Consider the following 14,631-nt stretch of genomic DNA (forward strand, 5'->3'; position numbering starts at 1 on the left):
TAACTCTCTCTCTCTACCTCTCTCGTCCCTCCGTCTTTCGCTCGGGGCAGTGGAAGAGGCTTGAGGAGGAGCAGGTGGTTGAGTGGGAGGAGGGTCTGTCTGGGCTCTGTCAAGGTCAGGGAGGTCACGTTTTAATGGGCTTTTCCCAGTCCGCCCCCCCGTGTCAGCCAGAATATCACACTGCATTTATTTCCTCGTCTGTTCAGGGAACAGAGCAACATCCAGTCCTGTTTTTCCCCATCTAGTCCTAACGCCTGGCGGACAGGTTTGAACTTTGAGAATGACGCGGCATGTCGTGTTGCAGGTAGAAAGTGTTTGATATGAAGCTTCAATAGGATCACCAGTACCCCAACTTCAATCCCTTGAAGTCTGGATACTGGTGAGGGTGAGCACTATGTCACCCTAATGATTCATCCTAGGATCACACAAACTATTGAGTCTTTGTTTTCTTTGCTTTCTTTGAGGCGAAGGAGGGGAGGGGGGGGGGGTGCACAGGTGCAGAGTATCAGCAGACAAACTCTTGACATTCCCTCTAATTTGCTGAATCTGGTAGTTTTTCTAATTTATTTTTTTGGTCGGTCTTTCTTCTTCTTCTGAGAACACTGAAAACGAAATCATCAAGGAGACGGGATCAGTGAACTCCTTCACTCTTCTTCTTCTCCCTCTGTGTTCAGAAGGCTCCACCTGGGGGAGATGCTTCCTCGGGGCGTTAAGCACTCCTGGGTTTCCCCCTTGCACACCTGCACGGTCACGCCTCTGATCTCTGACCACATCACTCGGGGAAGTCAGCTGGGACGAGGCGTTCTGTGGGGTGGGTAGGGGGTGCGGGGGGGCGGCTGGGGTGGGTTGGGTTGGGTGGGTGGGGGGGATGGTGGCTGGGGTTGGTTTCATATTTCTTAGGACTGTAGTAAGGTAGGGTGTTTAGCTGGTACACACACACACACACTCCCTCCCCCCGCCTTGGTTTGGGCAAGGTCCAGAGATTCTGTAGAAAATATTCAGTTCCTTGGAAAGCGCAGGCTGTGTGATGGTATCTGCACAGCTGAGATGTTGCCAAAAGTGCTGAGGCTTTCGCACTCAGCCCAGCCCTGCAGAGGCGTAACTGGAGGGGGGGGGGGGGGGGGGGGAGGGGGAGGGGAGAAGGACGACAAACATGCTATTATGAGAGCTTTTAATGAGCAGTCTGTAAATCCGGCTTCCAACATGTGTTTTGATGCCATTTTTGCGTGTGAAGATCTGTCAGTGAAACGGTTACTGTTGTCGTCTGTTTCTGTCCACACAACGTTTTTTCCCCTCTTCTATTCAGGGACTGTATGATATTTGTGTCATAGTAACAGTGTGTGGTGCTCCTCGGTCCTGGAGATATCTGTTTTTCGCTCCTCTGTAGAGATCTGTGCTGTGTGTTTTTCTTTTATCTCGGTCCCTCTCCTTGTGGCAGTGTGTTTCTGAGGCCTCATAGGCCTGGTCTCTCCTTATCACCTCCCCACAGTCACTGCACTGACGGAAGCTACTGAGAAGCCTGGCCCTGAGAGATTGTGACCTATCAGTGTAGTCCATTTGAGAGACTTCTCTTAGGAGAAAATCTTCTACGGAAATGAATGGACTACTAGATTGCTGCCAAATCCTGTTTCTTCTTCTCTCACAGGGGTGTGTGTGTGTGTGTGTGTGTGTGTGCGCTCCTCCTGTCTCTCCTTAATTAACTAGAAACCCTGTGTGTGGAAGTGTGTGACAGATGTTTGATGTGTGCTCCTGTGGGGAGTTGGTGAATTCGTGCAAGAAGGGCCTTCTGAGGATGTCAAAGAACGAAAACTGTCGGAAGTTAAACGACCAACATCAACCTATTGCCTACCGTCACACCTGATGCCTTTTTCCATTTGATTAAGTTTGATGTCTGAATGGTTTATCAATGAGTGGAAATCTACAGGTAAAAAGCTGTAGGCAGTTTCCGAGCAAGCCAACCGTTCAGTTCTTTTGTTTCCCTTATCAAAAGTAATCAGGTTTCCTTTGTGAGAATATTTTTCCCTTTATTTGTATGATTTCAGGAGCCTTCTGACTCGGATAAACGAAGGCTGTTGTCTCACTCTTTCATTCTGGAGTAATCAAGTACAGAAACAGCCTTGAGAGTACAAAATGGAAATGTCACACATTGTTTCATGAAAATGGCTGCTCAGCATCTGAAACTAAAGCGTTCAGCAAATCTATAAAGTGTATCATAATTGAAAAGAGGCTCCTTTAAAAGTAGACAGGCTTAAACCTGAGTTAAGCCAATTAACCGTTCTTATCAGTTTTTATTTACTGCAAAGAAATATATAAAAAAACTCTGAAGTGAAGTTGGACGTCCTTGAACAAAATCGTTATTGTGACTTTCTTCTATTTCAGATGGAGCCACAGAGAATGGAGAACTAGACCTGAGTGGGATTGACGACGATGAGATTGAGCTGGTGTGTATCTGAGGGGTCACTGGGGCAACGCGTCGTCTTCACAATACCCACCTGCGACAGGTTCACTGCACAGGCGTCGGAGAATGCCTTTTAAAATACTAACCCTGCCTGGTTGGACTTTTCACTCCACAGTATCTCCTGAACGACAAAGAAGTCAAAATCAAGACTGACCTTTGGATGTTGCAAAACAGCGATTACTTGAAAGAGCAGAAAGGTACGTTTCCTTCCGTTGTGTGACACTTCATCTGCTTCCCAACTGACTCTCTGCCAACTGTAGCATCGCTGCCATTTTTACTTTCAGAAAAAGAGGAGAGGATAGCCAAGGAGAAGGAACTGGGGATCTATAAGGAGAAGAAGGTAACCCAGGCCGAGCTCTGCTCTGACTGGGCATCTTTTTCTACTTAAAGGGGGTATTCTCTGGTTTTACATCAGAACTTTGTCAGAGTGGAGGCCCTTTGTTGAGGTCTAACATCTGTTGACTGTTTTTAACTGGATGGATTAACTGCACCGCAACCAGTATCTCATGCAGTGAACAGGCTGGGACAGAGTAGATCCAGCAGCCGTATGCTGTTGTCTTTTCGAAAAAAATGTTTTTTATAATGAGCCCCCTTTTGTTTACCATCATGAGATTATGCTGTGATGGTTTACTGGCACTATTTAAACAATACATCAATTGCAACGACGATTGTTAGATTTTAAATGGATGTTGACTAATTAATGATACTTTGGGACTTAACAAAACAAAAACGTATTGACCTCAGACCTGATGCCCCTTTAGCCCAAGAAATCCTGCAGGAAACGGACTCAGATCAGCGCCAACACCGCAGACGAGGCCATCGAGAAGATGCTGGAGCAGAAGAAGATCTCCTCCAAGATCAACTACGACGTCCTGAGAGACCTCAACGTCAAGCCCTGCGCCAGTCCCGCCCGGCAACAGGCGGAGCCCCAGGGCGGAACAAAGAAGCTGATTGGACGAAGCCGTAACCCGAACGTGCCTTTGAGTTTGGGCACGCCCCTCAGCAGCCTTGGCAAGAGGTTAGTGGATCTCTTCATATCTCAACATCGATTATCTTAGCATGTTGGACTGTATTTACAGCACAGTGCTCACTCTGAGTATTGGACTCTTATCCAGAGCGACTTACAGTAAGTACAGGGACATTCCCCCCGAAGCAAGTAGGGTGAAGTGCCTTGCCCAAGGACACAATGTCATTTGGCACGGCTGGGAATCGAACTGGCAACCTTCAGATTACTAGCCCGACTCCCTCACCGCTCAGCTGTCTGACTCCCCCGCAGACTTCCAAACGTGACGGCAGCCGTTCCTTCTGTGAGCCGCCTGTCGCCGTGGGGACAAGCCTCCTGGCATGTGGAAGCTGTAGTCCCTCTCAGTAGTGATGATGGTGCACTTCTCCCCCTCGCCCAGAATAATCGCCAGAGTCATGCAGAGACAGATGCCTCCTCTTTCCCTGGACCGCTGCGTACCCTGGTCTCGGATCGCCTCCTGTCCTTTGCTGTTCTTTTTCACTCCTGTTTACTTTTACGCTCGCAGGATTTACTCCTCGGGATTTACTGTTGCTCTTTCATGCTCTTGTTTACCCCATAACACAGTCATCACCCGTGATCCATTGTGAGCTTCTCAGTTTAACTGGACTGGTTCCTTCATCTTTTATGGAAAGTTGTTTTTGGTTTTCTTGCTTTTGGAGGACTAGGTTTCAGGGTTTTTTAATGGCTTCATGGTTAAAGATCGTAGGAGTTTTTGTACTTGGTTAGCCATCTGCTGGATCCAGTGTTCTGGAAGAGGAGCTTCACATATGGTTTGCTCTGTATAACTGCCATCGTTTTCAAGGAGGATGACTGATATTTACATTTACATTTAGTCATTTAGCAGACGCTCTTATCCAGAGCGACTTACAGTAAGTACAGGGACATTCCCCCGAAGCAAGTAGGGTGAAGTGCCTTGCCCAAGGACACAATGTCAGTTGGCATGACCGGGAATCGAACTGGCAACCTTCGGATTACTAGCCCGATTCCCTCACCGCTCAGCCACCTGACGCCCCCTGATATGAATATAAATATGAGAACATTTTACATTGTGTGTGTGTGTGTGTGTGTGGGGGGGGGGGGGGTTCAGGTCCCTTTTGTTAAGGCAGGGAGAGCCAGTGCTCAAGTTATCATTGTACTTTTAATACACATGACTAAGTTGAACTTGAGATGATCCATCAGATTTTTAAAAGTAAACTTTCTGCAGTTAGTTTTGAACCATCTACTCGTGGCTACAGCTAGTTGGTAAAGCATACCCTTGGAGAGCTGATCCAGGCAAGATTTCATACGCAACAAGCCTCGGACAACTCCATTTATTTAAGAATGGACATTCTCCCTCAAACTGTCTTCCTCTGTAAAAAATTAAAGTGCATTCATGTCCTTTCAATGAATCATTCATCTGCATCCCTGTTATTGAATCATTTATTTTCCACTTTTCACTCCCATTTTTACTGAATGGAGCAGTTTGTGAGGAGCTTTTAAGCCTTGAATTTGTCTGGAGAGGGCTAAACTTTGTACTTCGCAAATGCTTGTTCAACCGTGGCACCATGCGCTCTTTTCACATACGCACCACTCTGTAACAGTAGGACAACACTGTTGCAGCTCTTCTCCCATCATGCCAAGCAAAACGTGGCATTTGAATAGAGAAAACACAGCCTTGACCGTTGGCCACAGAAAGGACCCATTCACTGGTCGAGGAGAGGCCGTTGCTCCGGGCCTGAAAAGGTTGTTGTGTGGTTATTTAAAAAAGGGGAGACATGGTGTCAGGGAAACCTATGAAAGTCTAGGAGACGGGTGTTTGACAGTAAATCCATTGTTCCTTGTTACAGGCTTTACTGCTGCCTACACTGCAGCATTGTGCTGCTTCGCCCCTTCCTCCTGCCCCCCCCCCCACCCCCACATCCTCCACTGGAGGACCCTCCGCTAGACACAGGGAGCTGTTTAGTGTCAGACCTGTCTCCCCCCCCCGTACCCCTCCATAGTCTCGGCCGCTCAGTCCTCCAGGTAAGGGGCCCTCTGCCCCGCCGTACCCCCAGGTCCTCCAGCGGTCAGGGGCCAGGCCTGTGCGTTACAGCACAGCTTTGTTGTCCCCCACACCCACCTTACCCCTCCCTCCCTCTACCCTTCTCCACGCCTCTCCAGCCAGCTGCCAAACAGGGCCTCCCTGTTCCATCGGTTCTTACTGGAGGATGGAAAAGCACTCTTCCAGAAATAGCCCAGATAATTGCCCTCCAGTGTTTTTTTCCCTCCTTCACTCCTTCATCAGTTTCCCTATTTTCCCATTCGAAGCAGGTTCTCTTTCTTCTCTCTTTTTAAAGCCGTTTTTCCCATTCCAGACTATCGGAGGGAAAATTTTTGACTTTCAGGGGAAGCAGAGTGGAAATGGTTTTAGACTCATTTGGTTTCGCAAATGTAAATCCGGCCCGCAAGTCACTCTGGAAAACCTCTGTGTCACCCCTCTGAGTTCATCGAGTTTATGTCCACAGATGCTCGTGCTTGTGTACATTTACATTTAGTCATTTAGCAGACGCTCTTATCCAGAGCGACTTACAGTAAGTACAGGGACATTCCCCCGAGGCAAGTAGGGTGAAGTGCCTTGCCCAAGGACACAACATCAGTTGGCATGACCGGGAATCGAACTGGCAACCTTCGGATTACTAGCCCGATTCCCTCACCGCTCAGCCACCTGACTCCCTGTGTAGGAGACCAGGCACAGTAGAGCAGGTGTCTGAACAGAGATCACACTTGTACCGCCCCCACATGTGTACAGTGTTCTGGTGTCTGAGCACGTGAATAAAGAGATTTTCACGAGTAATATTACCAGCTGTATTAAGAAAGTAGTGTTTTCCTCTGCTTCACGGCCCCTCCCTGTCGTCTGATCTCCCTCTCTGAAGCCTCTGTGACCACTAAGTGTTTCCTCAGCCTTCCAGGACTCCTCCGTTCTCACAGGAACCGAGAGAGAGCGAGGAGCCCATGCTGCCAGTCTGATCCTCCAGCAGCCTGCCCACACAAGGTGGCATGTGCAGCTAGGCGGGCAGGACCACGAGGCTGGGAAACGAGGGCATCCCCCGTCCATGTGGACGTCCGGTGCTGTCCTCATCCGCTTCCTCCTCGCTGGGTTTTACAAACTGCCTTCAACGGCCAAGCCTTTGTTCTCTTAGCACCTTCCACTGTAGCTAATTGTGCCACGGCAGGATGGAATTTAGACAAGGGGCTGAAAAGTGGGCCATTTGGAGCACGTCCCAGCCTTTGTCCCTAGCCGGGCCTCTGGTGCTGTTGATGTAGGCTAAAGAGGGATGATATCTGGTGTTGTACTTCTGCGCTCCCTCCATCTGAAGCCATCTCGGTTTGCGACGAGCGCGGTTTCATGCTGACAAAAAAAATAATTTGTCGAGTATGTTTTGTATGTCTCTTCTACCGTTTTTCTTTTGACAAAGCAGCCCTCAGTCTTTTAGAGAAGATATGTCTCAGCATGGGAACATGCATGGCTCTATTATCTGCCATAGAAGTGTTTTCCCCCGCTCTCTCTGAGTCGTTTTCTTCCTGGGGTTTCCAGAACGCCAGAGAGCCTCTTTCTCCATTGTCAGCATGTCCTATTTTGACGGTATTAAAGTACTCTCTCATTTGGATTTGGTGAATTATTATGCAGTGCATGGTAGAAAAAAAATAAGAACTTTCATTTGTCATGTTTCTATTTAAACACGTGCAAGCGTACCTGGTCATTAGACCTGTGTAAAAGCCTGTGTTGATTCCTGTCTGTGTGTTTCTGTGTACTGACTCATTCTGACTCCTCTGTCAGTCAATCTTTCTCCTTCTAATTCATCGATACCATCCCCCAGCTACAGCCAGTTGTCAGCCACTGACTAAACTACTTCCCTAAATCGCCTTTTCAGCTCAGGCTTAGTCTCATTGGCAGTAAGCTGATTAGAAACGTGCAGCTAAGCCAAGCAGAGACTGATAGTCAAACAGAGAGGGAAAGCAGAAGAAGTGAAGAGTGGTGGTGGAGAAGAGGATGAGGGGCTGTGTCAGGGGTTTAGCGGGGGGGGGGGGCTAGTCTCCCCTGCCTGAGGTGAAGTGGGCGGCAGCGTTCGGAGGGGGGCGTGGCGCCACGGCACATATGGCCCCATTGTTTTGGTTTTGGGCCGTGTGATTTATACCTGTCGCATGGTCAGTGTGAGGAGCCACTCCCCGCTGATGAAAACAATCCTCCGGGGGTGAGGTGTCCGTGGGGGGGCGTCGCCAGCTCAACCCCACGGTGCACTCTGACCTTTGACCTCCAGGCTTGCTGTCTCGGGCCGCTTGCAGATGTGCGGGGGGCTAGCGTTGGAGGAGTGGTGTTGGATGGGGGTAGGTTTGTGTTTGGGGTTAGAGTTGGGATCAGGTTTGATGAGGGTTTAATCGGGATGAAGCGGCTTGATTTGGGATGTGGACCAGCAGTATTACACAAACACACACACAAACACATGAGCGACCAGTCAGCGAGCCTGTCAGTGGGCAGACGCCTCTGAAAGTAGAACTTGTGTCTTTTCCTTCAGGTTGGTTCAGATAGTCTATGTTAGGGCTGGTGTGTGGTTGGGTTAGGGCCGGTGTGTGGTTGGGTTAGGGCCGGTGTGTGGTTGGGTTAGGGCCGGTGTGTGGTTGGGTTAGGGCCGGTGTGTGGTTGGGTTAGGGCCGGTGTGTGGTTGGGTTAGGGCCGGTGTGTGGTTGGGTTAGGGCCGGTGTGTGGTTGCTGGACATGGTGTTGGAGGAGAGTGTGTGTCAGCAATGTTCCAGTGATGCAGCAACTCTCGCTCTGCTTGTCCAAGCCTGTGAGACTGCAGGGTCCTCTGGCATCAGACAGAAGCACCCGTCCCACCAGGCGAGACCCTGACACTGAGCTGTTACCAGCCCTGACGACTCCCTGTCTGGCTGGGCCGACTGGCCCAGCTGCAGGGGGTTAGACCATAGGAATGGCACTCCAAGGCCAGCGATCGGTGACTCCCAAATCTGCTCAAACAAGGTCAGCGCCCCGCAGCGTCAACATTAGCCGGCTTAATGACGACCCCCTCTTGTGCTCAGATGTTACGTCGTCCGTGGGGTCCAGGCTGGCTTCGGTTCTTCCAGCTCAGACAGTCACGTTCATCTGGACCCCTGGTCTACCTAACCCCCCCGGTGGTGTTTGTGTTTGTGGATGAATGGAAAGCTCCGGTAGGATGTGAGGTGGGGGTGACTGAGCCAGGTGTCACCGGGGGGGAGGGGGAACAATCACTCCCTCCTGCTGCCAGGAACTGCTCTGTCCCAGAATGCACTGCGGTGTGAACGGACAACACTCAGGCAGAGCTGTGCCAGAAATCCCACACAGCAGGGCGGGTGTTGTGTTTTGTTGTGTTGGCAAAGAAAGGGCACCCCGGTAATGTGGGAAGCCTTCTGATTATTCATGATTGGATTGTAAGGAGAGGACGATGGTGGGGGGGAGGAGGGAGGAGGGGAAGGGGGTTTGCCTCCGAGATTTCAAGCCGGCCTGGAAAATTGAGTTTGAAGTCCTGATTATTATCATCATTTATTTATATCAGTGCTCCTCATATCACTAATTTAATTCAAATCCAATTTGCATATATTTCGTTCCCATTCCCCCTCCCTCCTCACAACGCTGAATACATTAGCGGTTTCGCAGGGCCTGTAAAGGTGAGCGGCGCTCAGTGTTGTTGTCCTCTAGTGGGGAGGGAAGGTCCAGACTACGTCGCCTGGGAGACGGCGGCGAAGCTGGATGCTTTTCTAACGAGTGCTGCCAACAAAGGGAGTGAGGACGCAGTGCCTGGAGAACACACATCACACACCCTCTCACCAAACTCCCCCCAGCGCCGCTAAAGCAGATTCATTAAAAGTTCTCTCTCGCTCTCTCTCTCTCCATCTCTCTCACCCCCCTCTCCCTCTCTCTCTCTCTCTCCACACTCTTATCGAGTGTGAGTAAAGCACTTACAGTAAGCCCCCACAGGGAAGCCCCTCTCACTGAGGTGGGCATGGGGGGGTGTGCTAATTTAAACACCAGAGATTTTCCCCCGGAAGTTGTCCTGCTGCTTCTCACTGTCTTTCTCCCTGTCTGTCTGTCTGTCTCACTGTCTGGGAGTGAACATGCAAACAGATGAGTCACAGCTACTGCAGTAGTACTGTAGACATACTAGATGCTTTAAACATGATGTAGATGTTCTGTAGATACACTGTAGATGTTGTAAACATGATGTAGATACACTGTAGATGTACGTCCGTGGCTCTGTTCACAGTCAGGGCTTGTTCTGTTTTGCAGGTTACAGCCCTTCATCTCAGGACCACCCCAGAAGAAGATGGCTCTGGACCAGGTAGGCTGTCAGACCCTTCTCTGCTCCACAAACACACACACACAGACTCCATTCATCCGCTTTGTATGTTCACTGCTGAAACAATACCTTGAGACAGACCTCACATGGTTCTTTGTCTCGGCAGAGACACCCTGGTGTTGACTTTCTCTGCGAGGCTGGCTCTCTCAGGGAGCAGAATGCAGACTCTGCTGCCCCAGCAAGCTGACTAATGGGAGAGGAATGTTTCCCGCTGGGTCCTTCTGATGCACTCAGCCCGTGTGTGCTGGGAACATGTCTCTCTCTTTCTCTCCCTCCCATCGTTCCTCCATCCATGTCTTTATCCTCACGCTCCGTCCCTCTGCTGCCACCTTGTTCATCCCTCCATCCTCTGTTTTCTCTCTCTATCCTCTTTCTCTCTATCCATCTTCTCTATCTCCCTCTTCTCTGTCCTCACCGCCCCCCTGCCCTCGGTTTCTCTTACCCTTTCTGTCCTCTATGCCTCCCACCCCCCCTCCCTCTCTCTCTCATGTGGTGCTGGCAGCCATGAATGGAATCTCACAGCACAGGCTCCAGCAACCAGGAAGAAAACATTGCCACGAGGGGCCGGGTCAACAAGGCTTGTTACTTAGCAACCCCTCGCTCCCCCCTGGGAAATGGAGTGAAATGGCTACGCTGATTGGCTGAGGCCAGCTTCGCTTGGAATTCATGTTACGTAATGTTGTCTTTTGCTCCAGATGGAAGCAGGAGAGAAAAGAGATGTGTGCTTTGCTGCCGCTCTCGTAGCCTCTCTGCGTTTACCTTGCAGAGATGAACACTTCTTCAAACTTTGTTCAGCATTATAACAGCCCTGTGGAAGGGTGGAGGTTTGGAGGTTTGGAGGTGTGGAAGTGTGGAAGTGTGGAAGTGTGGAAGTGTGGAAGTGTGGAAGTGTGGAGGTGTGGAGGTGTGGAGGTGTGGAGGTGTGGAGGTGTGGAGGTGTGGAGGTGTGGAGGTGTGGAAGGGTGGCAACGAGCCTCCCGCGTCATACAGAGACTGGTCACCTCCTCTTCTCCCGTTCACCTTCATCATCCAACTTCCTGTCCAAATGTTCCTTATAAGGACTCGGGGAGCCTCCAACATCACTGGTTAAACACCGGTCACCTTCCAATCATCCAGAAGCCCCTTATTTATCCATTTCCACATCCTGCTTTCACTCATGATCAACCATCTCCAGCTGTAATTAATGAGGAGCCATTTCCAACGAGGCTGGTCTCAGCAGGGAGGAGGAGGAGGGAGGGGCAGGGGATTGAGGAAAGGGGGGATGGGGAAGGGGGGAGGAGAGTAAGGGAGGGATTGTGTGGGGGGAGGACGGGGGAAGGGAGGCAAGGAAGGCAGGGGATGGAGGGAGGGGATGTAAGGGGTTGGGATGGAGGGAGGGGAGGGGATGAAAGGGAGTGGGAGGGAGAGAGAAGGGAGTCACAACTGAAGTAGCACAACATGGGCTCAGATGCACTGTTGCTGAGGGGGAGCTGAAATGTGCCTGCTACACCTGCCTGTGTCAGGCTGCAGCCCCCTGCTGCCTCTTTACTGCCTCTGCTACTGCCTCTGATACCACCACTACACTGCCTCTACTCAACCCCTCCCTTCTCTCATCAGCACCAATCAGCACAGCTGTTTCCCAGGCATCACTGACTCTGAGTGTGATGTCCTCTCCTCCTGCTGTTTCTGTCTCTCCAGCTGGCCGGCAGCAACCCCCTGCCAGTGCCCTGCCAGCCCCCCAGGTCCGTCCTGGTGGAGGAAGGCCCCGTGGTGTACGACGACGGGCCCGACGAGGAAGAGGAGGATGAGGAGGAGGCCTGCGTCAGCGCCATGCAGCTGATGGGGAGCAGTGGTCAGTGGAACTCTCCGGGCCAGAACGGCAGATGCTGTCAAACTCAATTAGAAGAAGAAATGTTTGATGTTGAAAGCATGGTGTAATTCTCGCTGTGTTTAAACGTTTCTCTTGCAGAGTACGGCTGTGAAGGGGACTACGAGGACTGAGCGTCGCCTCTCCTGGACGGCTCCTCCGGGCGGCTGGATCGACTTGGCGTATCCAACTGCCACATCCACGCCCGTTTCGTTTCGTGTCTTGACGTTGGAGGGTGTCTGAGGGACTATGAGTGGTTGGGATTAGGATGAGGTCCAGCTTGTCTAAGGCTGCATGTTGACAGTTGGGGTGGTATCGATGAGGTCGTCTGGGTCTCTGGTGAAGACGAAACAAAACAACACTACTGCTCCACTCCTATATCCAGCACTCTGCCCGAACCTGCTAGTCTGCTTCCTACATGTCTGTCAACAAGCAGAGTTGGCGTTCCGTCTCCCACCGAGGAGACCTGTATTAGTCCTCACATCATGGATGAGGTAAAGGGTATCAGTCGAACCAGTGTTATGAATATCTCAGCTGTGTGGCAGAGAATACATTTGAAAGCTGCTGTTTGAAGCCATTGCTATTAAACTGCCTTGAATTTGTCAAACTATCATAGTTTTTCCCTTAGTTAAAAAATTGTGTTTGTATGAGGTTTGTATTCAGATAATAATATATAGACTTGTTCCTGTTTTTGCCAAGGCTTGGCTAATTTGATTGTTAGCAAGTTGTTTTGCTTGTGACTTGTCGCAGAATGTCAATAAGAATCAATCTTATTAAATGCTCTGTTGAGATCTTTAAAAAGGGTGTTCACTTAAATGTATTAATTTTGATATATGAATAATTGATTACTTGCTATGCAGTTAATTGATTATAATTGAATGGGTTAATTGCAGCTGAGATATGGTTTTGTAACGAAGATTTTATTGTTTTATTTTTTGGTGGAGTATTTCCTGTATTTAAGGAGGCGAGGGCCGTGACCTGATAGTCCCTCAACACTGCTGCTACTGTACATACTTCACAGGTTGAGAATGTTCTGCGTGTGCTGCTACAGTAAACACCAAACTTACTGAGAAAAAAATCTGTCTGAAGTGTTTTCTTTACCTTGCGAAAAGTGGGGGGTCAGATGGCTGAGCGGTTAGGGAATCGGGTTATTAATCAGAAGGTTGCTGGTTCGATTCCTGGCCGCACAAAATGACTGTGTCCTTGGGCAAGGCACTTCACCCTACTTGCCTCGGGGGAATGTCCCTGTACTTACTGTAAGTCGCTCTGGATAAGAGCGCCTGCTAAATGACTAAACGTAAATGTAAAATAATAATTTACGATTTCAACCAATGGCATCGAGAGCCTGCAAGTGACCGTTTTGATGATCGTATCTCCTTACGCACCCAGAAGCTTCTACGTCCTAAAGAGTGTTGGCTTTCAAGGTTATCTAATATCTGTCTCGGTAGAGTACGCAAAGTGGACACGCAGGAGACCTCTCGGTGTGTTGTGTGCCACACATCAGGCCAGGGGGTAATCTGACACACTGTGTCTGGCAGGCCAGCCATGAAAGAGAATTACCATACCTATCAGCCAACTCCTACACGTTTGGGTACAAGAGGGAGGCTAACCTTGAGAAAGGATAGACAGGGGTTAGGGCTCCACTGTGTGAGGAGAGATCCCATTACGGTTTAAAGCCTGAATATTTTTGGTTTGAGGACTTAGTTCCTCATGGTTTTATGACTAGAGATTCACCCTGTATTTTATGTCTAGGTCACCCAATATCACGCTGTTTTGACATTGATATCTGCCCTTACGGGAGCCGTCTGAGTCTGTGGAGAACTTGTTTCATTTCTTCTGTAAGGCACTTTCAAGGTATGGAAATATTCTTCTGGAAGTTTCTTTTTGTGACCTCGCTGCCCTCTCCCACCTGCACCAGACTCAGAGAAGCCTCAAGGTCTTTTCTTAGTCTTTTCTTTCACGTGTTCCAGTCCTTTGGCAGTGCTTCGAAGTAAAGTCTATTTTTTTCAGACAAGTGAAAAGCTGACCTCCTTTTCTTTCCTCTCTCACACCACCCTACCCTACCCCGGCCCCGGGCGAATAGTCATACGTGAAGAAGGCAGCATTAGCAACAGCATGCCCTGCCCCCCCTCCCCCTGACAACTGCAGTTTAGCCAGGGTGCTAACTCCACCCCAGGGTTAGCGGCTCAAAGGCACCTTGCTGGGCGAGGCCCGCTCGGACGCTGGCACTCCGCTGGAATCATTTCCCTAATAATCCCACCTTCCTTGAACTCCTCCACGCGCCGCGTTTTCCCTACATCAGCACTTTGATTCTCTCCTCTCGCCCCCCCCCCCCCCCCCTCTGGCTTATTCACCCCAATTATTTCCCGGGACCTGAGCTTAAAGGGATTCTTTCACCCTTCTCTCTTTGTAATCTTATTCTGCGGCAACCTCCCTGCTTTAGGCTCTGGTGTCCATTGTCTAATATGTATATGGGTGTATTCTGTTGCTCTGAATACCCTTTCTGTGCATTGTCAGCGGAAAGAATGAAGACTTTCGTGACAGGTAGCTGTCAGACTTGTTTTTCGAACCATGTTTCTATGCCGGTTGACCTAGGCAGGATGAGTCATCTGTGATCGAAGGAGAATGTGGAATATCTGTGTGTTACTACTGAGCTCCGAGCTAAAACATCTCAAGTGTTACATTTAGCATATATAAGACTGTTCAAGTCTGAAGGGTACTTGTGGTAAAGGCCTTAAATCTGTTTAGTTACAAGGACTCGATTGTGGGAAGTGAAGTAATGCAGTAATGAATGCAAGCCATACACTTGACTTCGGGATGTAGAGTGTATTTGACTCCACAAACGTAAATCCTCAAACTTGTGGCTTGTTGCTTGACTCGGTAAACAACATTAGGAGGAGTAGGGGTAAATAGTTTTCATTTTCCAGCCACAGATGAGTGTGCCTTCAGCCCA

General features: G+C 49.7%; 1 protein-coding gene across 2 annotated transcripts in view; it reads left to right on the forward strand.

Moving 5' to 3' along the window:
* Window positions 1–12,750, forward strand: part of LOC134026161 (transcription factor IIIB 90 kDa subunit-like) — a 29,287-nt gene extending 16,537 nt beyond the window's left edge. For both annotated transcript variants that reach the window (XM_062468647.1, XM_062468648.1), the window contains 7 exons: window positions 2,380–2,441; window positions 2,574–2,655; window positions 2,743–2,798; window positions 3,220–3,476; window positions 9,763–9,814; window positions 11,510–11,663; window positions 11,781–12,750. In XM_062468647.1, coding sequence (XP_062324631.1) covers window positions 2,380–2,441; window positions 2,574–2,655; window positions 2,743–2,798; window positions 3,220–3,476; window positions 9,763–9,814; window positions 11,510–11,663; window positions 11,781–11,812 — 695 coding nt within the window. In that variant the 3' untranslated portion in view covers window positions 11,813–12,750. The remainder of the gene's footprint in view (window positions 1–2,379; window positions 2,442–2,573; window positions 2,656–2,742; window positions 2,799–3,219; window positions 3,477–9,762; window positions 9,815–11,509; window positions 11,664–11,780) is intronic.
* Window positions 12,751–14,631: the final 1,881 nt, after the last annotated feature.

The sequence above is a fragment of the Osmerus eperlanus genome, chromosome 9 (genome assembly GCF_963692335.1).
Source record: "Osmerus eperlanus chromosome 9, fOsmEpe2.1, whole genome shotgun sequence".
Lineage (NCBI taxonomy): Eukaryota > Metazoa > Chordata > Actinopteri > Osmeriformes > Osmeridae > Osmerus > Osmerus eperlanus.